Source organism: Martes martes, assembly GCF_963455335.1.
Source record: "Martes martes genome assembly, chromosome: 17".
In the NCBI taxonomy this organism is placed as follows: domain Eukaryota; kingdom Metazoa; phylum Chordata; class Mammalia; order Carnivora; family Mustelidae; genus Martes; species Martes martes.
Window position 1 is genome coordinate 2,206,373 of NC_137905.1, and position 23,513 is coordinate 2,229,885.

Here is a 23,513-nt window from a genome sequence, read left to right on the forward strand (position 1 = left end):
TCTGCCTCCGGCTTTCACATCTAGAGTGTGGAAGAAGTTGTCATGGGAGAAAAGGACTCTCGCAAGGTTGCTCTGGGACTAATTAAAACGTGTCAGCCCTTCGAACCACGGGGGGCCGGCCCTGACCGGCTCGCCTGTGCTTCCCGACGGGCCTGTGGGGCCTGGTCCAGCTCTGCGTGCGCGCCCTCCGGGAGTGTGCAGGAGAGAAGTGGGTTAGCTGCTCTGGCCCCATGGTAGGACCGGCACCCGCTGGGGGAGCCGGAGGCTCTGGGCCGGGAGGAGAAGCCAGCCCGGAGAGCAGACGTGCTCGTGACTGCTGAGCTGCCTGGTCCTAATCGGTTGGGAAACCAGGGAAGCGCAGCTTCTGGAGTCCCTCAGCCCCAGGACGTTGTGGCTGTGGAATCCAGGGGAACCCCTGGGCGTACAGGGAAGGGCGGGCCACGTGGTGTCACGGCTGTGGTCGCGGCGGCCGGTGTGAAATGGGACACGAAACCCTTGTCATGACACCACTCCTGCCTTCATGGGGCGGCAACTAGCGTTTCTCTGCTCCTCCCAGGTCAGCGTGCGTGCGTGTGTGCGTGCGTGTGCGTGTGCGCGTGTAACCTGCCGCTCCAGGCCCCGTTTCGTGTCTTGCCATCCCCAGAATGTACGGAAGTCTGTCATCTTTGCCAAGAGGCACAGACAGAACTCTCAGACCCACGTCCCAGCACGGAGGGCTCTGAGCCGCCAGGAGCCGGAGTCTCTGGTTTCCCTCGGGTCCGAGCAGAAAGCACGGAAGGTAAGATATACAAAAAGATGCCATTTCCCTTTAGGAAGTGACATCATCAGCAAATGCATTTCCTAACGGATCCTCGCTGTCCTCTGTCCCCAGGGCCCCAAGAAAGACCCCCAAACTAAGACAAGATGAGAGGAAAGGGGGCATGAATGTGGGACGGAACAAACGATGCTGGGTTTAACTGGAACATGCTCTAATCTTGAGTTTATTTCTGGTTAAAAATATAGCAATCCAGTGCAGTGTAGTAAAGAAATCTGCTCGAAAGGTAGCAGAGAAACAGCTAGACATAAGCAAAGCAAGGCAGAGTCCATAGCCGGGCTGTGTCCAGGACGGCTGTGGAGGCTCACGGTCAGGACCGTCCCACGCGCGAGCGCGGCAGCCTGTGCATGGACGTGGCCGTGCCCCACAGACACGTCCATACCCACGGGCCGGGGCTGGCTCCGGCGCTAGGACCACGGGGCGCCCAAACCTTCCGGAACCTTGTTCTTTCATTTGGATGACGGAGCGACACCGGTAGAGAAGGCAGAACTGACTGAAACCAGTTACGTGGTGTTGGGAGGGGGAGGGGACAGGCCACAGCTGCTCAGGAATTTTAAGCCACTGGGTTTCACCCACATTCCTGTCCTGGGACCAGACCAGCTCTGGAGCATGAACGAGGCATCTGGAAGGAGTGTGCATATCCGGGGGTGGGGAGTGGAGGCCGGCACAGGACAGAGATGTGAGAACCCGTGTGCTTAGTGACCGCGAGAAAGGATGGTGTCACTGCCATGACGTCTGAGGGGGACAAGGGGCCTGGGTACACTTTCTGCATGCCACGTGTACAAATGCCACAGTCCGAGCCAGCTGTGCTGGCTACGTGAGCCCACAGTACTCCCTGCCCTCTGTCCCCTCCGCAGCCCTGCTTCCTGGGGGTCGGGGCGGGGGAGGAGGGGGGGTGGGGCAGACCGGAGGCGGGAGTATCAGGACTTTGCTTTCAGACTTGGTGGGCAGCTGGCCTCGCCTTGAAGGCCAGAGGAAGCAGAGGGCAGGGGTGGGAAAGGGAAGGGGCGGCAGGTCCCCGCTTCCTCAAGTACACAGCACAGATTCCAGACAGAGGCCCGGCTGCTGCCGGGGTGGGGGGACGGCGCGCCCTCTTCCCCTGCCGCGCGCCCACTCGGGTCACCCGCTCGCTCTTCCAGGCCCCGGGGGAAAAGCAGAGGTAGCAGACTTCCCGCACTCAGCCTCGCAGCAGCTGCTTCCCGATCGGCCGGGCACAGCCGGACGCGCAGGGCTCTTCCTCCGGCCGCCTCCTTTTCCAGGCCCAGGCGGGGCGTGACGGCGGCGAGGACCGTGGCCGTCTTAGTTTGTGGCCATCGATTTGCTGGGATCCCTTTCCTGCCGCACCGAGCCGGGGGGTCGGGGTGCTGGTCTCCTGCTGCCATGCCGCACGGCGTCGTGTTATACAAGCAAAGAATTTTGGCTAAAATCCAAAAAACATTACCCAGAAAAAAAGGCAAACTGTGAGTAATACCCAATCGTGTTCTGTGAAAAGACTCAGAAGTGGTGGTCGGGCCGTCCGAGTTACGATCCTTCCCTGTTGTCGTGGGTTACGTCCCTTTTGTACACCAACTGTTGTCTTTGCTAACGTGACATCCCGTCAGATGAAAAAGTTAATAAACAAAATGGCGACTCCGATGTTGAGCAGGATCACCATGGCCACGAGGATGGGGGCGGAGCCCTGCAGCGGGAGGGGACAGGAGAGGTGAGCCCCACCCAGCCTGCCCTCCCCCGCCCCCCAGCCAGGAGCCGGTCCTCTTGCTTCTCAGGCTCCAGGGACTGGTCCTGGAATCCCCTCCCGGCACCGGGTCACCTAAAGTAAGTGTCCTCTGCGGCTGGGACAAAATACTGTCCCTGGGGTTCCCGATGTGGCCCATCCAGAAAGGCCGCAGCCTGGGGGCCAAGGCCCCAAACCTGCTGACATCCAAGCCCTCGCACAGGCGTCCCGTCAGCTGCTCTCGCGCCCCTCTTGCTGTCCCTGTGCAGCCTCGGGCCGCCTCCAAGCCTTTGCTGCCCCTGGAGCGGAGGCTGCAGCGAGCCTTCCTGGGGCTGGCTGTCCTTGGAGCCTCAGTGCTGAGGGGAGCAGAGGCCACTGAGCTGCACCTGGGGGCAGGGGTCAGTGGAGGAAATACAGGTGCCCCCCGCCCAGGGGCTTCATCTTACAGCACCAGTATAGGGAAGGAGGCCACGGGTCGAACCTTCTCCCCTATCTCCCACCCGTGTCCATCTTCTAGCTTCCTACCATAACCACACGTGCACCGTGCACATGTGTGCGCGTGGGTACACACACCGTAGGGCGTGCAAATGTTTCTGGCTGCTGGGACGGGACACAGAGCTGTGAGTACAAGCTAATCCTGCCCCAGTGGGCACTCATAGGGTTGCGCTCTGGTGGGATCTGGGCGTGGGGGGAGCAGGAGCACTACGGAACCGGCCCACGCACCCGATGCTCACAGTGGTTTCAAGGGGAAGGCCCTTACCCCCAACGTCTCTTCCCAACGCACGGGGCCCTGACATGCCAGATGGTGCCGCTCCTGCAGGGTACAGGCGCAGACACTGACCCTGCCCGGCCACACTGCTGGGTCCCAGAGGTGGCCGAGGCGCTGCGTGCCCCATGGGGCAGGTGTGTGGCCCTCCAGGGGCAGGGAAGCAGGCCCTCGTGGGTGGGTGCTGCAGGCTATGGCATGGAGCGCGCAGGGGCACGAGCCCAGGGTTGGGGCTGAGAGGCTGTTGGGCCAGGGGCGTCGGCTATGTCTGCCCCTGGTTTGCAGCCTCCAGCTGAAGGGTCCCAGAAAGTTCCTCCTGTGTGTGAGAACTCACCCGGCCCCACACAGTCGAGCCTAGGGGCCTCCGTTCTAAGCTCCAAACTGCCTACCATGGGAGCATATGCACATACAAGGACCCGTGAGTGAACCCCAGGGCTCCCCACCCCCGGTGACCTGGAGCCCGGCTGCACCCATGTGGCTAATTCCCGAGGTGGGTGAGCCAGAGAGGCTGCAGCTCTGTGAGAAACGGAATCTCGGTGTGGGTGGCCTTCACCAAATTTTATCTTCTGTCCATCTTGCCTGTGAGAGCGGGCCTCGTGGAGAACCCCAGCACCTGGCCCCCAAGTGAGAGGTGTGGCCCGGACAAAATAGTCGGGAGCCAGTTCCCAGCCCGATGCCCCAGTGGCTCCGTGCTCTTCTCCGAGACCCGGGACCGTCCCTGAACCCAAGGACGGCAAGGTCTCCTCACCAGGGCAGGGGAGGACCCTCCTGGGCCCAGGTGGGGGAGGACAGGGTCCTGCTGTGGCCCAGTTTCTTTTGGGAGCATCCAGAATGGTCCAAGTGCGTTCGCTGCTAGGGTCAAGCCTGGGAGTGACCTTCTCTTGGTTCTAAAGGAAGGGGGACCCTGTCCCCCCCAGAGGCTTCCTATGGGGAGGGTCCCTTTCCTCCGGAAGAAGTTCCCGCCCCCTCGCCAGCGGCCGGCAACCACTTACCGTGCTGGCCTTGAGCTCGTCCCCATTCTCCTCGTCCGACTCCAGCGCCACCGGTGAGGACTTCTGGGGCGGGGAGAAGGCCAAGTCCCAGCGCAGCAGCCGGGGCTCAGCCCGGTCCCCCAGCCGCAGGCTCTCCAGCCTCTGCACCGCGGGCTCTGCGCAGGGGGCCGGCCGGGCACTGTCCTTGTTCTGGGACTTGGACCGCAGTCTCTGTGCCCCGAAGCCCCGGTCGTCAGCGCGGTGGTCCTCCCCCAGGCCCCGGCAGGCCGCCCCCTTGCTGTAGCGTCTCTTCTGGGGCTGGGCCTCCTGCGCGCGCGAGTCCATCCTCAGCAACGGCTTCATCTCCGTCTCGTAGTTGCTCAGCTTCTCCTCGTCCAGCTCCAGCAGCTTGGCGCCCCCGGAGCTGGGGTTGCTGGCCCGGTGGTGCGAAGTCCAGGAGAACGTCGGGGGTGACTCCGTCCGTCGCTCCCGGGACTTGGGGTTGCCGGGCTGCTTGTGGCCCGAGCCCCGGCAGCGGAAGTCGTCCGCAGGCTGGCCGCTCCGGAGGGCGCTGCCACGGATGCCCCTGGAGCCGCCGGCCTTCTCCTCGCCCCAGCTGTTGCGGGCGTAGTCCCCGCCCCGGCCCTCCAGGAGCATCTGGATGTCCCCGCCTCGCTCCTCGTCCACCGAGACCTGCCGGGAGAAGTGGGCAACCTTGTTCCGTGAGGCAGGGGCCGGGGGCGGGGTGGCCGTGGGGCTGGCGGGGAAGCTCTGCAGGGGGCTGTCGTCGGGGGTCAGGTCCGAGGGGGTGGTGCCTTTGCGGTACAGCTCGGGGCTCTCCTGCTGCAGGGGCGTCCCCGTGGAGGCCACCTCGATGTCACTGCTGGAAATTGGGTGCTTCGGCCGCTGGTACTCGAGCCCTTTATGGAGGGGCAGGAAGCACACAGAGGTCGGGTTACTCAGACCCTCTGTGTCACGTGAGGCCTGATCTTACCAGAGGAGCGCAGGAGACCAGGACTGGGCCTGGGCCCTGGGGGGCAGTGGCCAAGGCCAGGGCGCTCACCATTCACCCGTGGGGTGCAGGCATGGTGGTTCCCAGAGCCCTTTGCATAGAGCCCCAGGCCTCCCACCCGAAGGGCACTTGGAGGGTGACCAGGTCCCCAGGGGCAGCAGTAAACAGAGGCTCTGAGCTGCCCACCCCTCTCCCCGGCTACACGGGAGCCCCAGGCCTCAACATGCAAGCGCGTGGGCTGGCCTGGTCCCTGCTCTCAGGTCCCCCGTCCCCCACCCAGTTCCCTCCGGAAAGTGGAAGGAACCCTCTGGTGTCGGGCAGCCTTCTGCAGGGTCTTGGGGCCTCCCCGGGGGCAGTGTGTAGAACAGGGGTGGTCTCCCCTCTCCACTTCTCTGCTGGGGCTTCGAGCTGGGGCAGGAGGGGCTGCAGGGGCCCCGGACCCCGCGGCCCGGCAGGGAGAAGCGTGCCGTGCTGTTGCCGCCGTGCACGCGGCGGCCCCAGGTTCCCCCTCTTGCGTCTGGGTATTCTGAGACGGGGCCGTGAGCAGCACAAGGCCCAGCTTCGGATGCCTGGCTGCGCGTGGGAGGGTGACGAAGGAAGGGAGGTGCATGGGCCCTGGGGAGGAGGGCTCTCAGACTGGTGAGTGACGAGCTAAATGGTCAGCCCCCCACCCCCCAAGTCCATGCACACTCCGTCCAGCATGTGAGGGTCAGGATGCTGGGGTGGCCATGCACCCCTTCAAGCACAGGGTCGGAGGCACTGGGTGCCCGACCACAGGAGGCCAAAGATCACCGCCCTGACCTGTCTTACTTGTGCCTGGGACGTCCTCGGGTACAGCGCACCCCCAGACACCACGCCCCGTGGGCAGGCCAGGGGGTGGACGGTCCAGCTGCCGGGCGGACTCCGCACACCGGGGGAGGTCTGTGCCCTCCTGTTTGGCGCCAGCACCTCGACGGGCAGCGCCACCGGCCGGGAGCTGATGCTCAGCTCAGACCCGTTCCAGATCACAAGCCCTTCCTGGAGGCGTCACCGTCAAAACCAGGGTAAATGGGGCGGCGATGGCGGCGGGACTCCAACACCTGTGCCCTGTCTTGGGTTCTGGGCGGGTCCAAGGCCACTCAGGTCCTCCTGCCTCCTGAAAGGCCTGGCGCCTCTGGGCTGCCCAGAAGGCCAGAACCCGTCCCAGCGAGGCCTAGAGCCATGGGCTCCAGGAGAGCCTGGGGTGGTCTGGGAACAGCGGCTTCTGTCTTCTGGGCCCTGACCTTTCCTGGCTCTGGAGCCTCCAGGAGGGGAGGAAGCTCCCGGCTGGGGATGAACGGGTGGCGGGGGACGGGGTGATGGGCAGCAAGTCCAGCCTGAGGGCCTCCCCGGCCTCTGGTCGTCACTAACCCTGCTGCAGGCCTCCTGGCTGGCCCTGCTTGTGTGGAGGCTGACGGGGCTCCCCCGAGGGAAGGAGGAGGGTCGCGGGGTTGGCTAGCTCTTGCCAGAGTGCCTGGCGGGAGCACCTCCCTGGGGAAGAGCCGTGCTGTCCCGCCGGGCCAGCCACCACGTGTCCCCCGCGATGGTCACGCAGTGGAGAAACGGAAGCCCTAGTTCCTCAGCGGGCCGGAGAGCCCCCCCGACGGGACAGAGTGGTTCAGCAGAAAGCTCTAGGACCACGGGAGCGGAAAGGGCCGGGGGAGCGTGCAGATGGTCCCCTGGAGAGTAGGAGCAGCGCACAGACCGAGTGTGGGGCGCGGGGGTCGGAGCTGCTGTGGCCTCGCAGCCCAGGGGGCGCCGGAGGGAGGCGCCCACCCGGGCAGACGCGCACTCACCGTTTTCCCGGGGCCGGAAGGAGGGCGAGAACTCTCTGGCAGTGATTCTGGCGACGCGTGCCTCCTCCTGGGCCTTCTGTGCTGCGGTGAGGGCCGCCTCAGCCTTGGCCCGGGAGTGGGAAGTCCTGGCAGGGGGAGGCAGGGCGGGCGGTCAGGGCGGCGGAAGCCTGGCGGAGGGCTGCTGGCTTCCGGATCTCATGCTTTCGTCCCTGCAGCCAACCTGCCGCCCAGCGGGTAGCCCGCCCGAGCACCTGCCAGTGCCTCGGGGCACAGGGCACACCCCAGCCAGGGCAGGGCCTGGCCGAGGATGGATGTCTGCGCCCGCAGGAGAGCTCTCAGCCCGGGCGAGCCCCAGGTCCTGTTGAAGGAGCTTCCCTCCCCCCGGGGTCATGTCCACACGGCAGAGAACGGAACGCAGAGCCGTCTCCTCTCTGAGCCTCCGGACACAAGCAGGAGCTTGGTGCTGCTCTGCCTGGGAAGGAGCTGGGAGGGCAGCTGTGCCCAGCCCCACAGGTGGGGTGAGCAAGTGGCCGGCCGGGCTCTGCAGCAGGAATGGGGTAGGCCGGATGCCCGGACCCGCCAGCCGTCTGAAGGTCCAAGGGCACGAGGAACAGACGGCACCTTCCCCGGGCCCAGGGTGGGTACCGGCTGGCCGTGCCGGACCCCGTGTCAGAGCCAGAACGGCCTCCCAGGAGCGCCAGCCCAGCAGCCGCCGGGGCCGCCCAGTGCCTCTGCCCCCCTGCCCTTCACATGGCCCCGTTGGGGCCCTGGGGAAGGATGCCGGGGGCAGGTCTGACAGGCTGTGGCCGGTCCCTCTTGCCCGCCCCTGGCACGTGTGGAAGCCGCCGGCACAGGCCCTTGTGGAGGAGGCCAGCGGAGCCGAGAGCGTTCTCCGAGTCCGCAGAGGCCTCCGGATACCGGGAGAAATCACGTCCGTGTCCCATGGGCTCGCCCAGGGAGGAGGCCCAGCTCCCACCGGCTCTTAACTCAGGGTGACTGCCCTATGGAGCAGACATGCTTCTCTGTGACTCAGTTTCTCCCCTTGGTCCCACGGATGCCAGCGGCGCTGACCTCGTGTGTGGGGCCTCCAGTAGCTAAGCTCAGGCACGACCCGGGAGACTCCTCCTCACGCGCCGACAGCCCTGCCCCAAGGATGCCCCCCCACCCAGCGAGGACGCTGCCTTGCACCTGCCAGCAGGACGACCCCACACTGTCTCCCTGCAGGCCCACATGAGACCCACCCCCTCGGGGGACGGGGCTAGACCCGCTGCCTCTTACCGGCCCGGCACCCTGGCTCCAGAGCGCCACCTCCCAACCCCGGCGAGACCGACGTGCCACGGCCCGTCCCTGAGAGGGGCCGCGTGTCACCAAGGACAGATCACGTGATAAGTGGTCACCGCTGCCCGGGACCCTCCCTGCGCGCCAGGGGCTGCCGGGAGCCCTGCAGGAGCCACTTCCGCCCCTGCCTGCCCAGCCTCTGGGCCGTGGTCCCGGCCCCTGACGTCCCGCCCCAGCCACGTCCACGGCCTTCACCAGACCGTGACCTGCGGCCTGAACAGACGCACGAGCGAGGCCCAGCCGCCGGCCCGGCAAGGAGGGGCGCTGCTCTCGGCGCGAGCCCAGACCGGTGCAGCGGTTGAGTGAGGCTCTGGGAAATGGCACGGACTGCCCAGAATGCCCCGTGGGTTGGTGTGCTCTGCCGTGGTGACCGTGTCGTCAAGCGGTAACTCACGTGCCCAGCGGGTCACCCAGTTAAGGCCCAGCGCAGTGGTTTCTGGACTCTTCACGGCACGTACCCGCACGGCACTCCTTCTAGAACGGCTTCAGTGCCCCCGCCCTGCATCTCCAGTGACCCCCTTGCCCAGCCCCGCCCTACAGCCCTCGGGCAGGCCTGCTCTGACTTCCCTGCCCGGCCGGTGCTCGCTGAAGGTCACACACAGAGTTAGAAGTGTGCCAGTGGCACACGCACGTTCCCAGGCCGTGTGAGTGTTTCCAGCACCCAGCAGGAGGCCCGGCCCCAGAGCAGCCTGGGGGCTTCTCTGCGACCACTGGGTGTTGGCCGAGCGCCGGCCCTGGTCGCGGGGCCTGGCTGCACGGGCTGCTGCGCGCAACACCGGTGCCCCCGTCCTGGGACCGGCGGTACTCGGCTGGCCAGCACGCACGTCTGGAGGGGACCCGAGCGGCCGACGACCACCCTAGCCCCCTGGACACCTCCACGCACCGGGTCTGGGAAGGCCCGTCCCTCAGGCACGCAGCGCGCTCCCATCCTCGCTGGCGTGCTGAGTCGTGCGGGCTGCGAACGCAGCCTCCGAGGGGGGCAGGCGCGCGGACGCGGGGTCCCGCACCCAGCCGGCTTGCTCACGAGCAGACCAGATGAAGGAGACGCCGAGCGGGGTGTGACGCACGGCGTGCCGGAGGGTTCGGGCTCCCTGGGGGCCAGGCAAGCGGGGGAACGTCATGGATGCCCTTCAGGGCACACGTGAGACACCAGCCTGGGGCTCAGGAGAGGGACGGCCGGGCTCTGGATCTGAAAGCTCCTTCTCGGCCTCACAGGGGGACCCTCGATGCAGGCTGCTGGGGCCGTGCAGGGTGAGTCGAGGGAGAGCGACCCGAAGACCAGCACCGAGGGTCTGGCACAGGGCCCAGCGCCTACGCCGTGGTTCCTTCTCCAAGTTCAGCTTGAATGGCTCGGGGCAGACTCCTCCGTGGGAACGTGGGAACGTGCCCGCTCACGACGGCTCGCCCCTTTCTAACTACACCGCCGACCAGGTGCACGCAGGCCGGCGCGTACCCACACTGCTCTGGGCCCGGAGATGCAGGGCAGAGTGTGGCCACGCGAGGAAATGCCGCGAGGGTGAGGGGCAGCTACGGGTGGCTGTCGGAGCAGAGCTTAGTCCTTTCGGAGCCACGGCCCAGCCCAGCGGACTGGAGCGGACAAGGCTGCCCAGAGAACAGAGTTGCAGGAGGACACGCGTGAGGCTCGGTGTCGGTTAAAGCGGCGAGTTCGAGGTTCCTCGTCCCGAGCAGCAGCGTGAGCTCGCGTCTGTCCTACGGGCACCCCCCCTCGCAGGACTCTGCCTGAGTCCCCCCAGCTGTCGGGCTGGAAGCATTTCTGCACATGCGGCCCTGAGGGCTGCGTGTCAACACGGGGGGCCGCCCCCCAGGTCCTGCGTCCCTACCAGACACATGACTTGGCCACGGCAGCCTCTCCCACGGGGGGCCTCCCTTCTGTTTCTGTCCCAAACCCAGCAAACGAAGTCACTGGGCTCCCAACCCACTTCCCCACCCCTGCCTTCCCCTGGGGAGACCCGGCTGCTGCCAGGGAGAGTCTGCACCTCGCTGGTGTGGCCCGGGCCTCGGTGGACGGTGACAGCCAGGTCCCTGCCTTCAGACTGTGCCGTGGTCACCGCGGCCGTCCTCTAGGCCACATGGTAGGGTATGGTGCCCTGATCCCACACGGACCCTCCCATGGCGGGCGGGAGCCCGGGAGCTGGTCGTGCGCACCCTGGAGTGGCCGCTGTTTGGTTTCTACATCTTCGCTCGGTAAAATACCACAGACGTTAATTCACCAACATCGTACGTGTGTTTACATACACACGCTCACACATAGGGAAGGACTGTCTGTGCCAATCCTAAAATAAACCTGAATCAAGGAGAGCGCGTTTAATAGGGAAGGAAACCTCATGGCGCCTCCCAAGGGCTGAATGGGACTCGGGCTCTCGGGGGGGAGCGGGGCGGGGGGGGGCACCTGAGCCCGACAACCCGTGTGGGGACCCTGAGGCACGGCGGGCAGGTAGCCGCGGCCCCGGGCTCCCTCCCACACGTCAACCGTGGCGGCAGCCCCGGACAGGACGTAGGGTGACCTGCCCGTGTCCACCCCCCGTCCCCGGTTCCACCGCTGGCACCTGCGCTGGACCCTGTCCCCGGCCCGCCCCCACCCGCCCGGCTCTCCTGGCTGGCCCGGAAGTCTGCACTCCCGGTGCTCCCAGGTGACACTGCCGGTGATCCTGGGACCTCGCTCTGAGAACCCGCGCGCCAGAAGCTGGACGCCCCAGACGACCGCCTGACCTGGGCCCGCTGCCCCCGTGCCTGGCCGCTGTTCCGCGTCCAGCCCTTCCTCCTGGATGGTCCCCACGTTCCGTCCCCTCCACACGTGATTCACAGCCGGCCGGCGGCCCACTGCCCTGCCCTGGATCCCAGCACCGTCCCAGCGCAGACCAGTGGGGCGTGTGACCCAGCGCGGGCTCCCCTGCTCTGGGGTCTCCAGCCATGGCAGACCCTCCCCACCAAGTTCAGAATGTGGTTTTCTTCCCAGTCCATAGTCCCTTGTTACTCCCTGAGGGCAGATCCCCTCCCAGTTCCTATCTCGGGTCCCCATAGGGTGTCACTGCGGGGCTCCCAGCTGTCACCAGTGCTGGTAACTGGGGAGCTAAAGTGGGCCTCGGTGGGGGACGAGGGGCCCTGGGGGAGGTCTTTGCTGGTGCGCAGAGGTGGGCCGAGGGGGCCGTGCTACAGGGGTCTCCCCTCGCCAGCCCTTGACCAAGGGTCAGGGGCCTTACACATCGCCACAGGACGCCTACCTCGTGTTCCAGAGGGGCTCACTGTCACATCCCGGACAGACGGGGACACTGAGGCACAGACATCTGGGCTTCCACACGCTTTGATGGTCTCGCCCGACGATCCTAGTTCTCCAGCTCAGAAACGTGCCCCGAGTCTCCGAAGTGGCTCAGGCTGTGGCCTTCCCAGTGCATCGGCTTTGGGAAGGGGCCTGGAGGGGATGCCCGCCACCCCCAGCCCCCAATCCACATCCACCCAGAACCGATGAATGTGGCCTCCTCCGGAAATAAGGTCTTCGCAGATGTCTTTAGTTGCCAGGAGGTCCTACTGGATTACAGGAGCCCTACATCCCATGCGTGGAGTCCCTATAAGGGGGGACACAGCCCATAGGGCGGGAGGCCCCGGGGGGATGGCGGAGGGATGGGGCAGCGGCGGGGGGGGGGCAGCCCATGCCAGAAGAGCCGGGAAGGACCCTCCCTCCAGCCCGCAGAGGGACACAGGACTCAGAGCTGGAGAGTAAACGTCCCGTTTTTGTCCTTGGCTAGCGCCGCCCCAGGACACTATGTCAGGCCGGGGGCATCCTGGGGGGTGCTGCTGGAGGGCTGTGGCCGGAAGGGGGTGAGACCCGTTTCTTGACCCACACGTGAGCTTGTCTTCCACGAGGGGAGACACGCCGCGGGCACCTTTAGGAAGGCTCCAAACGCGTCAGGTGCTAACGAGACCCTGAGCTGCCCCGTCCCTCCTCCCCTACGGGGACCCTGCAGGGACGCTGGCCTCGGTGCAGAGGACACCTCCCTGACACCAGGGCACCTGCCCCTCCCGCTCAGGGCCACGTGCGGGACATCCCTGTGTGGACAGAGATGACACCAGCCCTGCCCCGGAGCCTGCAAGGTGGGGCCCCCAGCTCCCGACAGGCGACCACGGACAGGTCACGTCGGAGATGGCACCCAGCCACTATCACTGCTACCCCGCGCCCCGTCTGCCACCACACACCACACGGGTCACCTTTGTACAAAGCAGGGCCTTTTAGCACGTCCCCAGAGCTGTGTGGCCGTCACTGCGAATTTGAATTCTTGACCGTCTCCAGCTCCTCCAGACCCCCGACCCCATCAGCAGTCACCCCCACCTGCCGACCCCTCCTCGGCCCCACGCAGTGCGCTCTGCCTTCCCACTCGGGCCCCTTCCTGTGACCGTGTCCGCGACACGCCAACATCCGTGTCTCAGGTCCGCCGTGCCGGGCTCAGGGAAGGACGAGCGTCTCTGGGGCGGGACCCGGAGCAAAGCTGGGGTCCAGGGATAAGCAACGTGGAATGATCACTTCACAGTCAGGCCAAATCCCTCCTTCCCCAGGCCGCGTACTCGCGCCCCGAGCCCTGTTCCTACGAGCCCGCCGGTGACTAGTGGGTCTCCACAACCAGTCCCAGTCCGCGAACGGACACACTACGGGCTCGCCCGTGACAGCAGCGCTCCCTCTTCGGAGAATCCCGTTCCCGCACATTCCCCCAGCACTCCTGTCCAAGTCGGGGAGCCACTCAGGGTCCCCCCTGCGTGTGCCATCGCCCAGGGTCCGGGGTTGTGGCCTCCGGTGCGTTCAGGCTCCATGCGCTGTCACCTATCCCCTGACCCCAGGCCCCGGCTGTCCTTGTGGCCCTACACAGAGAGGAGAGAGTGCGCTGGGCCCCAGGTGGCAGAGGCCAGGGCACGGACGATTGGGGGGGGGTCTGCATTTTTAAGGAGGGGCCTGACGTTGCTGAACAGCCGCACAATCCCACGTGCCGTGTGGTCCGTCCCCTGGCCTGCCACGTGCCCCTGGCTTGAGGTCTTGCCCCCCTCCCCCTCACGGCTGTGTCCCCAGCCCTGGAGCACAGCGGTGGCCAGGCGGCGGCAGGAACAGACGGGCTGTGGCGCGGAGGCGTGCCCGTGGGGCGCCCGGGGAAGCAGGTTGGCTTCAGGCCCCGTGTGGAAAAGCCGCGCTCCTGCAGCCCTCGGGAGGCACGGCGGCCTTCCCTCCCGGCGCCGACACGCAGCTTTCGTCTTTCTCAGGCCCGGGAGGCGCTCAGCCCCACAGAGGACATGTGCATAGGCTAAGGGCTGAGTGGCGTCCCCAGGAGACGCGCTGGGTCCTAACCCGGGAACCGGCGCGTGTGACCGCGTTCGGGAGGACGCGGCGTGAAGACGTGGCTGTCAGCGTGCCCCCCGCCCAGGGGGCGGACACAGGGACACAGACACACGCCCGGGAGAGCGGCCTCAGGAGGAGCCGAGCTGCCCACACGGCCCTCAGATGTCCACCCCCGGGACCCAAGGCGAAACGGTCTGCTTAGCTGCCCCCGGCCGTGGCGCTCGGGGACATCGTCGGAGCTGACACGGCATGTGGTTTCTTCCCACACGCGAGCCCCTTCCGCGCCCCATCGCTTCCTCGTCAGCCGTCACTGGTCCCCGAGTCACACTCGGGCCTTTGGTTCGAGCCAGGCCCACCGGTCCAGGGGCTCAGGGACGCACATCACGGGGAAGGGGGCTGCGGCCGCGAGTCACCCCTCGTCCCCCGCTGCCCCAGGCCCCGAGCTGGGGGAGCAGGCCCCGGGCAGGCCCGCAGACCCCCAGGCCCAGCGCTGACCCCTACCTACTACCAGGGGTCAGGCCACCCACGAGGCGGGCACGGAGGGGGTCAGAAAGAGCTGCCCTGGTCGCGGCAGACAGCGAGGCCCCGGTTCCTGGCTCTGGCGATCCTGGGCTGGGTCCCAGGGCCTGTCCTGTTTGCAACCAGAACATCCCTTCTTGGCAGAACCCCAAGGCTGGTTTTGGGGAGCACACGGGCACCCATGCTGAGGGCAGCCCCAGAAACCGGACGAGTCCTTGGGCTGGAGGCTGCTCCCACACGCCCTCCAGCGCGGACGACACTCAGCGCTCTCTGCGTCCCTTCCGGGGGTCTCCGGCCACAGCCCGCGAACCCGCTCTCTGTCCCCAGCCGCCCCGGGCCGCCATCCGTCAGCTGACAAGCTGAGAACCGCGAGCCGCCCCTGCCGCTGTGCCCAGCCCGGTGGCCCTGACCGCGCCGCAGACCTCACACACTTGCCCCCTCGCCCTGGGCCCGTCCCCGCCAGAAAGGGACAGGCCGTGGGAGGATGAGCCGCCTGCCGCGGGGTCCCAGGACCTGCCAGCTGCAACTGGGAGCCGCGGAAGGCCCAACTCTCAGGCCCACCAGGCCCTGCCGACTCAGGGGTGCCCCCGGCGACTGCAGCCCTGATGAGGCCATCCGTGGGGGCATGGGAAGAGCCAGCATCCCTGGGCCCCAAAGCCAGCGGGGCCGGGGGCTTCTCAGAGAATACAAGATGCCTGCGAGCGTGTGTGGTCAGCCTCACAGTTCCTGGGACCCGCCCCCGGGGCAGGGGTGCAGCGGGGGCCACGGGGAGAGGCGAAGGCAGGCGCCCCCCCGGGCGGAAGGCTGGGGGTGCTTGTGCGGGCAGGGGCCGTGGAGGGAACCAGTCCCTGGATGGAGCTGAGCCATCAGGTTGGTGCAGGAGTCTCTGCTTCCCTGGGAGGGAGAGGGGCTGCCGCGGGGGGCCCTGCGTTTCCCCAGGCCGGCCAGGCGCTCTGTCCAGGCAGGGCTGTTAAACGCCGCTGGGGGGACTGTCCCGCAGGCCTGGGGCTCTTTGGAGAGCTGGGTGCCTGACCCAGGGCAGCTGGCATGCACCCCAGGGGACAGGTCACCACGGGCCTTCTGCATTGGTCCTACACGCCGTGTCGTCACGTCCTGTGGACAGCCGGCTGGGAAGCCAGAGACATTCTAGATCACACACAGCGGCAGGCTTCCCTTTCCCCTACCATGTCTCTCCCTACCCCCATTTTTTTCCTATTAAAAATTCTCGAAGAAAGAAAAACACCCCAAGCTAAGGAAGAACATGCTGCCCCATGCGCCGGGGGGGTCGAGGGAGGCTGAGTCACGAAGGCAGCAGGACACCGACGGGGGTCACAGAGGTGCCATCACAGAGGGACAGGCAGCCACCAGCACTCTGCACACCAGCCCAGAAATGGCCAGTGCCTGACGCAGAGACTGCGCCCGGCGGGGCTAGGGGCCATGCCGGTGTCCTGGGGCCACAGTGACGACAAAGCCGTGTCCTCTCCCAGCTCTGGGGGCTGGAAGCCACGATCGCGGGGCTGGGCTCCCAGAGGGATCCAGGGAGGAGCAGCCCCACCAGGCCCCCAGCACGGTGTCACTGCCAGCCCTTGTGCTCCTTGGCTGGCACACGTGCCACCCTGATCTCTGTGTCTGGCTTCCCTGTCTCTCCCTTTCTCAGGACACTCGTCGTTGCGTGTAGGCCCACGTCATCCGGGATGACCTCATCTCCGGGTCCTCAGTTACACGCTACCTCCTTCCAGGCAAGGCCAGTCTGAGACCGCGCTGGACAGGTCTTCTGAGGTCCAGCGTCCCACCTGCGACAGGGCACGAGGGCTCCACCCGTCAGGACCCTCCGTCCCCAGCCAGATTCACCCCAGAAAGTGGCACTGACCCCCCCCTCCACAAAGCAGCCCCCAGCTTTCCTAGGATCACGTTCTAGGATCAGGAACCACGGGGGGCAGTGCGCCATCCCCCACGACTTCATCTGGGCCAGGTCGGGCCGCCGTGAGCCTCAGTTTACTGCAGAGCGGGTACACTAGGGTCCCGGCAGGAGGGGTCTCTCCAGAGCGGGGGGAGCCGCGGCGCACACCGCGCCCAGCCCGCCGCTTCCCGTTAGTGGCGATTTCGTGGGCTTCGTTTCTGAGCAGCTTTGTCGAGACACAGTTCGTAGACCGCAACGCCCTCCTGTGCGAAGGGAACCGTTCCATGTGTTTAGTGAGTGTGGAGCTGTGAAGCCGTCACCATAAGCCAATTCTATAACCTCGCCCCTACGAGAAAGCTCCCGCCCGTCGGCGCTCGCTCCCCGCCCCTCCCGCCCCAGCTCCTGCGCCTGCTCGCGGCTCTGGCTTTGGCTGCTGTGTTGAAAGTGCTTCTCGCAGGCAGGAGCCGAGGGGCGAGGGCTGGGGCCGTGGTGCCGCCTTGGAGAGCCCCCCCACCCCACTGTCCCACAGCACCCCGGTCGCCTCCCACCTGGCGTCGCCAGAGCTCCTGTTTGAGGTCAAAGCAACTCTTAGCTATAAAAGCAGACAAAACTCCAGAAAACCACCCTCCCGGAAGGTCACGGAAGGCAGAAGGGGGGTTAACACTCACCTCGGACACAGAAGCACCCTGCAGCAGCGTGGGTCAGAGAGCCATCAGCCACCCCACCAGGCGCACTCATCGGCCACATGCTGGTAGTGGGGACTCAAAGCATGAGGCAGGTCCTGCTCTGAGGAGGTGGCACGTCTGATGGTGGATGGCTAATGTATCGACAGTGGCTGGGGAGGGGGCACGGGCATTCTGGGGGTGGGGATGGGACGTGAGCATCCCTGGGGTGGATATGGGCATCCCTGAGCTGGAGGCGAGGAGGGGTTGGCCAGGTAGAGTTCCGAGACAAAGGGAGAGCGAGTGCAAAGGCCCAGGGGCAGGGAGCGAGCAGCGACAGCGTATCAGAAAACAGAGAGGTGAGGTGGGAGGCGGCAGCCTCTGCCGTGGAGGGAGAGAGCGGGTGACGGAAACAGCCCTCAAGCCTGTGGGTCTGAAACCTTCCACGGTCCAGCTTTGTGGCTGGATATACACATTTCTAAATTTACAAAAACAAGATGGATTCTTTAAGCAATCTTTTCCTGGTGTAGATGGTGAACGTAAGTCTCCCCTCCCAACTGCGCGGCTTGTCAGTGCCCCCAGAAGACGGCGCTCAGTCCTGCGGGCTCCCGTTCACCTCAAGGCCCACGTCCTCAAAGGTGCGCGTGCCTCGTCTCCGGAACCTCAATGGCACCGGCGTCTACGCAAGTTTCCCACTTGTGGTTTTTGCCCCAGTGCGTCCCGGACCGTGCGCAGCCCCCGCGCGCCGCAGACTTCGGACCCAGATGTCCGCACTCCGCGCGCAGCTCTGCCTCTCGCCTTTCTGCCGTTGGGTTTTGTTTTTTTCACCCCAACGCTGTGTCTTGGAGATTGTCCCACACCAGCAAACACAGAGCTCGCTTGTTCCTTTTAATGGATTTTTGTTTCCCCGAAATAAACCGCGCCTGGCCCGCCGACGGGCCCGGAGGCCGTTCTCGGCTCTGTATTCACGCGCCGCTGTCCTGCCGTCTGGTTCACACACACACACGTCTGTCTTTGAGGCGGCCTGTCTGCACACATCTGCTCTAATCCAGTGACGGTCCATTTTTTAAAAAACCCTCCCCAAGCGGACAGCGATTCAACCTTGTTCTAATCTGCAGTTTTGTTACTTAGAGCGAGGCTGGGTTTCTCCTTGTTCACAAAGACAGAGGGAGGCGGTCCCCCATTTCACAGGTGGGAACACTGAGGCTCCTGCAGGGAGATCCCCCCCACCCCGGGGCTTGCTGGCCCCCTGCAGGGGGATACGCTGCCAGAATGCCGGTGGGGGGGGGCTCGTCCTGGTTGCCATGGCAACCCCCAGCGCCTCTCCTCTCCCAGGGAGCTGATTCCCCAGCATCACTGCCCTTCTCCCCACCGCCTCGCCGCCCCCTGGCCGTGGTCTATGTTTAGACTGAGCGCCCCCTCTTCTCCTCCCGCACCCCACACCCGAGCCCCCGCACTCCAGGAATAGCGCGCGAACCGCCACCCTGCGAGTAGCCTACGTCCCCACTGAGCAAGTGGAAAGCCGGCTAATTCCGGCGCTGCGGTTCCCCTGCGGGGCCGGCCACCTCTGCCTGTGACCGCCGGTGCCGGACGGGGCCGGGGCGCAGGGGGCGGCCATCAGTGTGGGGGGGGCCAGGGGTGGGGGAGCAGGGAGCTGGGGAGGCAGAGGGGTGGGGGGCAGGGGGTGGGGGGCCAGGGGTAGGGGCTGGAGGACAGGGACAGGGAGATGGGGGTGCAGGGGCGTCGGGGGTGGGGGATGAGGGGGGGAGGCAGAGGGGTGGGGGGCAGGGGGGTGGGGGGCCGGGCACGGGCATATCCCAAACACATGAAGAGCTAACACACGTGGTGGGGTCGTCCTTCCTCCTCAGGCCCAGAAGGCCGGGCTGGGAGGAGCCTCCCCCACAGACCAGATCTACCCTAAACCCAGCTGGAGAAGCTCATGCCTGGTCCTCTGTGGTTTGCCGACATAAGGCTCTGCCCGAAACCCGCTCTTTGAAATAACGCTCGGGCACATTCCGTTAGCAAAGGAGCCCATTTGGCCATGATGTCTGAGCCGGGCCAAGGACCACTGGCCTCGGCAGGTCGGGACGAAGGGCGCGCTCCCCAGGAACCCTGGCCGGCAGCACCGCGGTGTGGGGGCCCAGCTCAGTTCAGTCTGGGACCGGGTGCGGCGTCCAGCAGGGCCAAGTCGACAGGGCAGCCCGTGCGGGGCCCCTGTGACCTGCCGGGGGCCCGTGCGGTCACTCTCCCCTCCTGGGGTCCGCGCTCCGGCCTCCAGTGGACAGGCGAGCGGGAAGGCAGAGCTCCCTGCTCCGACATGCCACTGTCTGATGGGGAACAAGGGGACCCTGCCATGGGGCCCCCAAACGTGCTGTGCCATCTGCTCACGGTGACCCCGAGTGCACAGGGCCCCCAGGGGCAGTGGTGGAACGTGGGCTCCCTCACCCACACGACCTGGTCACCACTGCGGGATGCCGAAGGGAGGCCAGGGGGCAGGAGGGGTCGGGGCTGGCAGCCAAGCCCCTGTCCCATGGGAACCGAGGTTCCAAGACTGCAACTTGTGGTTGCATCAGGCCACATTTACACGACACGGCCCCCGAGGCTGGCATTTCAAGATGGGTGGCCGGGCCCTGAGCCCCCGGAGCAGGGTCCCTGTGGGCGTGGGGCTGCAAGGGCGCCGTCCTCGCGCCGAACCCACCCCGATGACCGCCTCGCTGCCCTCTGGTGACGTCATGCTGTCTCCGACTCACGAAGGGCCAGGATTCACCCCCCCCAGCCCCTCCGTCTCTGAGCGGGCGGTTCTCCTGGCAAGTTCCTCCTGCCCAATCCCCCGCCCAGGCCGGGGCAGGTCCCCGCCCTCTCCCCACCCTGCTTAGAAGCTCCCAGACCCTCGGCGGCTCTCCCCTCCTAGCTCGTGTCCCCAGTTAGCGCCTGGGGCCGGCACGGGGCGGGGCCAACACGGGCCCGTGTCAAACCCACTGATGAGTTCATCTCTGCGCTTTCCCAGGAACATCTCCGTCCCTCTGGTCTGGTCTCCGTCTGGTCTGGTGCACGGTGGGCGCCCGCGAGATACCCGTGCCCGGAAGGGAGGGCGAACAGCACAGGCAGAGGCAGGACGGAGGCTGACGGGCGCTCGCTGGGCTTGCCGCTCGCACGACAGACACTTGTCTGGGATCCCCCCACGCGGGGCCTGGCGCCCGGCACCGCACTGCTCACATGGCACAATCAACACGCTTGTTGACAGAATACGTAAGGCCCGGCCAGGCCCGTGGGGATCCGTGGCGGCAGGGACACCCGTTGGGGCCGTGCTCGGGGCTCCCACCTGCGCCCCCGTGGGTCTCCCCCGTGCGCCAGCTTCTCCCGGCAGTTCAGCAACAGGACAAATGAGGGCAAAGGCCATTTACAGCCCGGCCCTCCGGCGGCCTCCATCCCTGCTGCAGGGCTCCCCGCGGCGGGCCCCCACCCATGCCCGTCCAGGCCCTCGTCAGCCCCGCATCCTTCCTGTGGGAGGGATACTGGTCTCGGTCAGGGCCTCGGGCTTCTAGCAACCAGCTGCCGGGGGCGTGGGCCTGGCTTCCACTGACCCGGCACTGCAGAATGCTCCCCATGTCCGTGACCCCGTCCCTGGAAGGGCAGAGAGCTCCGGAGCCTGGCACACGGGCTGGCCCAGCGGCAGTCCCTGGCAGCCCCGGAGGCAGCCGGGCTCCACGTGCAGCCAGACGCAGAACACGGGGGATCCCGCGAGTCGGCACACGCGGCCCGCAGTGAGCCCAGCCTGGTCTCCCCTCCCCACGCGCTGGGTGGTGCTCAGACACCTGCCACTTGGCCCCAGCACACCCCCACCCCCGCCCCCAGAGCCAGCCGGAGCTCTCACCCCAGGCTAGCTCCCTGCCCTTTCCACAGGGCCCCCATCTAGGCACCTGCTGTGTGATCACCCCACGTTATAGAAAAGGACCCCGAAACACAGAATGTTAGGCAACCTGCCCGAGGGGGCAGGCGAGGGGCCCAGGGGCCTGCTCTTCTCTACCACGATGGGGCACGGGTCCCGGCACAAGCATGAGCCCCAAGGGACCCAGCTCCCCGCTTTCTTCAGCCCTCCCCGAGTCAGGCAAGGAGCAGATCTGACACCTGTGGGCGCTCAGCCTGACCAGCCCATCCAGCCAGCAGGTGGGCATCACGGGTCCCAGACCCATCACCCACTGACATGGCAGGATCTCCTACAGGGGTGGACGGGAGCCAAGGCCCGGGTCGTGCCGCTCTGGGGGCCCAGGGCAGACCCTCCACTGCACCCCCGCCCCCGACCTGGCCTGAGACAGCAGGTGTCTGCAGCGCGCCGCGGCTCCCCGGCCCACCCTGGAGGCTGGGAAAGGCTTCTGTGCATGTCTCTGGATAACCTCCCTGGACACAGGGGCATCGAGGACTCGTCTGCGAAGGGCCTGGGGCCCCCTGGAGTCCAGGTCCGGCCGTGTGCAAGGAGCGAGCTGGACGGAGGAGCTCGGCCAAGCACGGCGTCTGCGGGGTAGGAGGGGTGCAGGGGCTCCGCGGCCGGGGTCCCTCCTTGTGGTGGAAGGGCGGGGAGAGGCCCCCAGAGCCCAGTTCTTTGGTCTGCAGTGGGGAGAGCCTGACGGGCCGGCCACAAAAGACCCCTCAGTGGCCGATCATTGAGCCAACTGGACAGGGAAGGAGGGAAGAGGCCCCGCCAGGCTGTGAGCGTCGCCGAGGCCCCAATCAGCAGCAGTGACATGTCCCAGCAGGGGTGTCCTCCCGCCTTACAGCAGGGGAGGCCGTCTGCTGGGAGGCACGTCTGGCCTGTCGGGGCACGCTCCGCACAGAGGGAACCCTCCCCCCGGCCCTCCCACGCCGCGAGATGTCGTCTTTTCCTCCACCAGCATCTGCGGCGACACCGTTCAGGCAGCAAAGGCGGGGGTCTGGGGCGGGGGCACCAGGAGGACTTCCCAGAGGAAGCGCGGCTGATGAGGCACAGGCTGGTGCTGCGGGAGCGGAGGCGGCCTGGGCGCTCGGCTCGGGTGCAGTACAAGAAAGGGGAGCCCCAAAGCAAGAGTGACCCTTGGGGACCGGGCAGGGGTCTGCTGCTCCGGTCGGGGGCAGACGCAGCCCGTGGCCTTGAGTGAGGAGTACAGCTCGCCTTCTGAGGGGCTGTGGAAGAAAGGGGGCGTCCTCTGTGCCCGAGACCCCAGAGCTGGCAAAGCCCGAGACCCTTCCCTCCGTGCCCTGTCCAGAAGGCGTGGACCCGACCAAGAGGCCCTCCGTGGGTCAGTGTCCAACCTCCGCACCTGTGGGGCACCAAGAGGGTGGTGCCTCGGCCAGGACCACCAGCTGTCACCAGGCAGAACCCGGGCCAGGCTTCCCAGGGCCAGGCCCCGCCTGCGATTCCGTCCTGTGCCCCCCGTGACCACGAGACGGATTGGCACACCCTGACCCCAGCCTGGGGGGAGCACCCTTCCTTCCTGCTTTGCTGGGGTTTGGGGGGCAGTGGACAGGGGATCGAGAGGAGGCCTTTAGATCAGATGTGACACTCTCCTCTGCCCACACTTGGAGGGGGGGGCCCTGGGTGGCACGCCACCGCTGTGGGTCGAGGGCTGACCCCGTTTGCGAAGACGGTCTTTGCAGACACCGTTACGTTAAGGGTGTCGAGATCAAAGACTATCCTGGGTTACGGGGTAGGGTTCAAACGCCATCATGAGTGTCCTTAGAAGAGGGCACAGAGGGGAAGGACGCACATGGCCACGGAGGCGAGGGTTGCGGGGAGGGGCCAGCAGCCACGAATGCCTGGGGAGGGGCTGGATTTGGCACTCCGGCCCCCAGTGCCCCGCCGCGGGGCCCAAGGGGACAGAGACACTCACGCAGCTGTCACGGGCACCCAAGGGCTGTCGCCAGGCCTCCTGGGCTCAGTCCCAGCCGAGCCGAGCTGTCGGGGGTCCCAGTCCCCTTGGCCTCCATTTCCCTATCTGCAGAATGGTAACACGCTTCCTGCTTTCCCAGGGTCACTGTGACAGGCAGGGGAGGGTCACCACAGGGCAGGCTCTTTTGAATGGCGCACACGGGCATCCCAGGGTTAAGCCTGCCAGTTCTGCACCCACGCGGCAGGCGGCAAGGGGGTGCCTCCCGGCAGCCGGGGCCGGGCTCAGCTGTGCGACCCGACTTCAGCGTGGAGGCCGGAGTCACGAGGGCCCACGCTCCAGCTGGGGTCAGAACATTCTAGAGAACTAAAGTGGCCGCATCCAAGGAGGGAACGTGGCCTCCCAGGTGCCAGCCAGGCTCGGGGGGACGAGGGGGAGCCGGACCCAGGGCGGACGGGAGGGGGGCGGCGGCGTTAGGGTCGGCCGAGCCGCAGGGACAAGCGCCCCGTGCCCGCCCCCGGCTGCTGCAGCCGGGACTCTGGGACCCCTAGCCTGCGGGGAAGGGACGGACAGCACCGGTGACGTGCGGCAGGACCCCACGATGCCGCGGGGGTTCACGGGAGACCGTGCCCAGGGCACGCCGGCATCTGTGGGCTGCTGTGTCCCATGGGCCCCGCCCCGGGACCGGCCTACTGGGGAGACACCAAGGCCTCTGTCAGCCCCTTCTGGGTCGCCCCCTGAAGCCAGCCCCTGAGAGAAAAGAGCGGATCCCCAGGCTGCCGACGCTCGGGCCCCGGGTGCCCA

At 66.6% G+C, this 23,513-nt stretch overlaps 1 protein-coding gene across 1 annotated transcript in view; it reads right to left on the reverse strand.

Annotated features, from left to right (window-relative positions):
* Positions 1 to 2,411: 2,411 nt before the first annotated feature.
* Positions 2,412 to 23,513, reverse strand: part of JPH3 (junctophilin 3) — a gene marked incomplete at both ends in the record, with an annotated part of 73,752 nt that continues 52,650 nt past the window's right edge. Inside the window, 3 exons of the mRNA XM_080829074.1 lie at positions 2,412 to 2,492; positions 4,287 to 5,185; positions 7,092 to 7,216. Of these exons, the coding sequence (XP_080685200.1) occupies positions 2,412 to 2,492; positions 4,287 to 5,185; positions 7,092 to 7,216 (1,105 nt within the window). The remainder of the gene's footprint in view (positions 2,493 to 4,286; positions 5,186 to 7,091; positions 7,217 to 23,513) is intronic.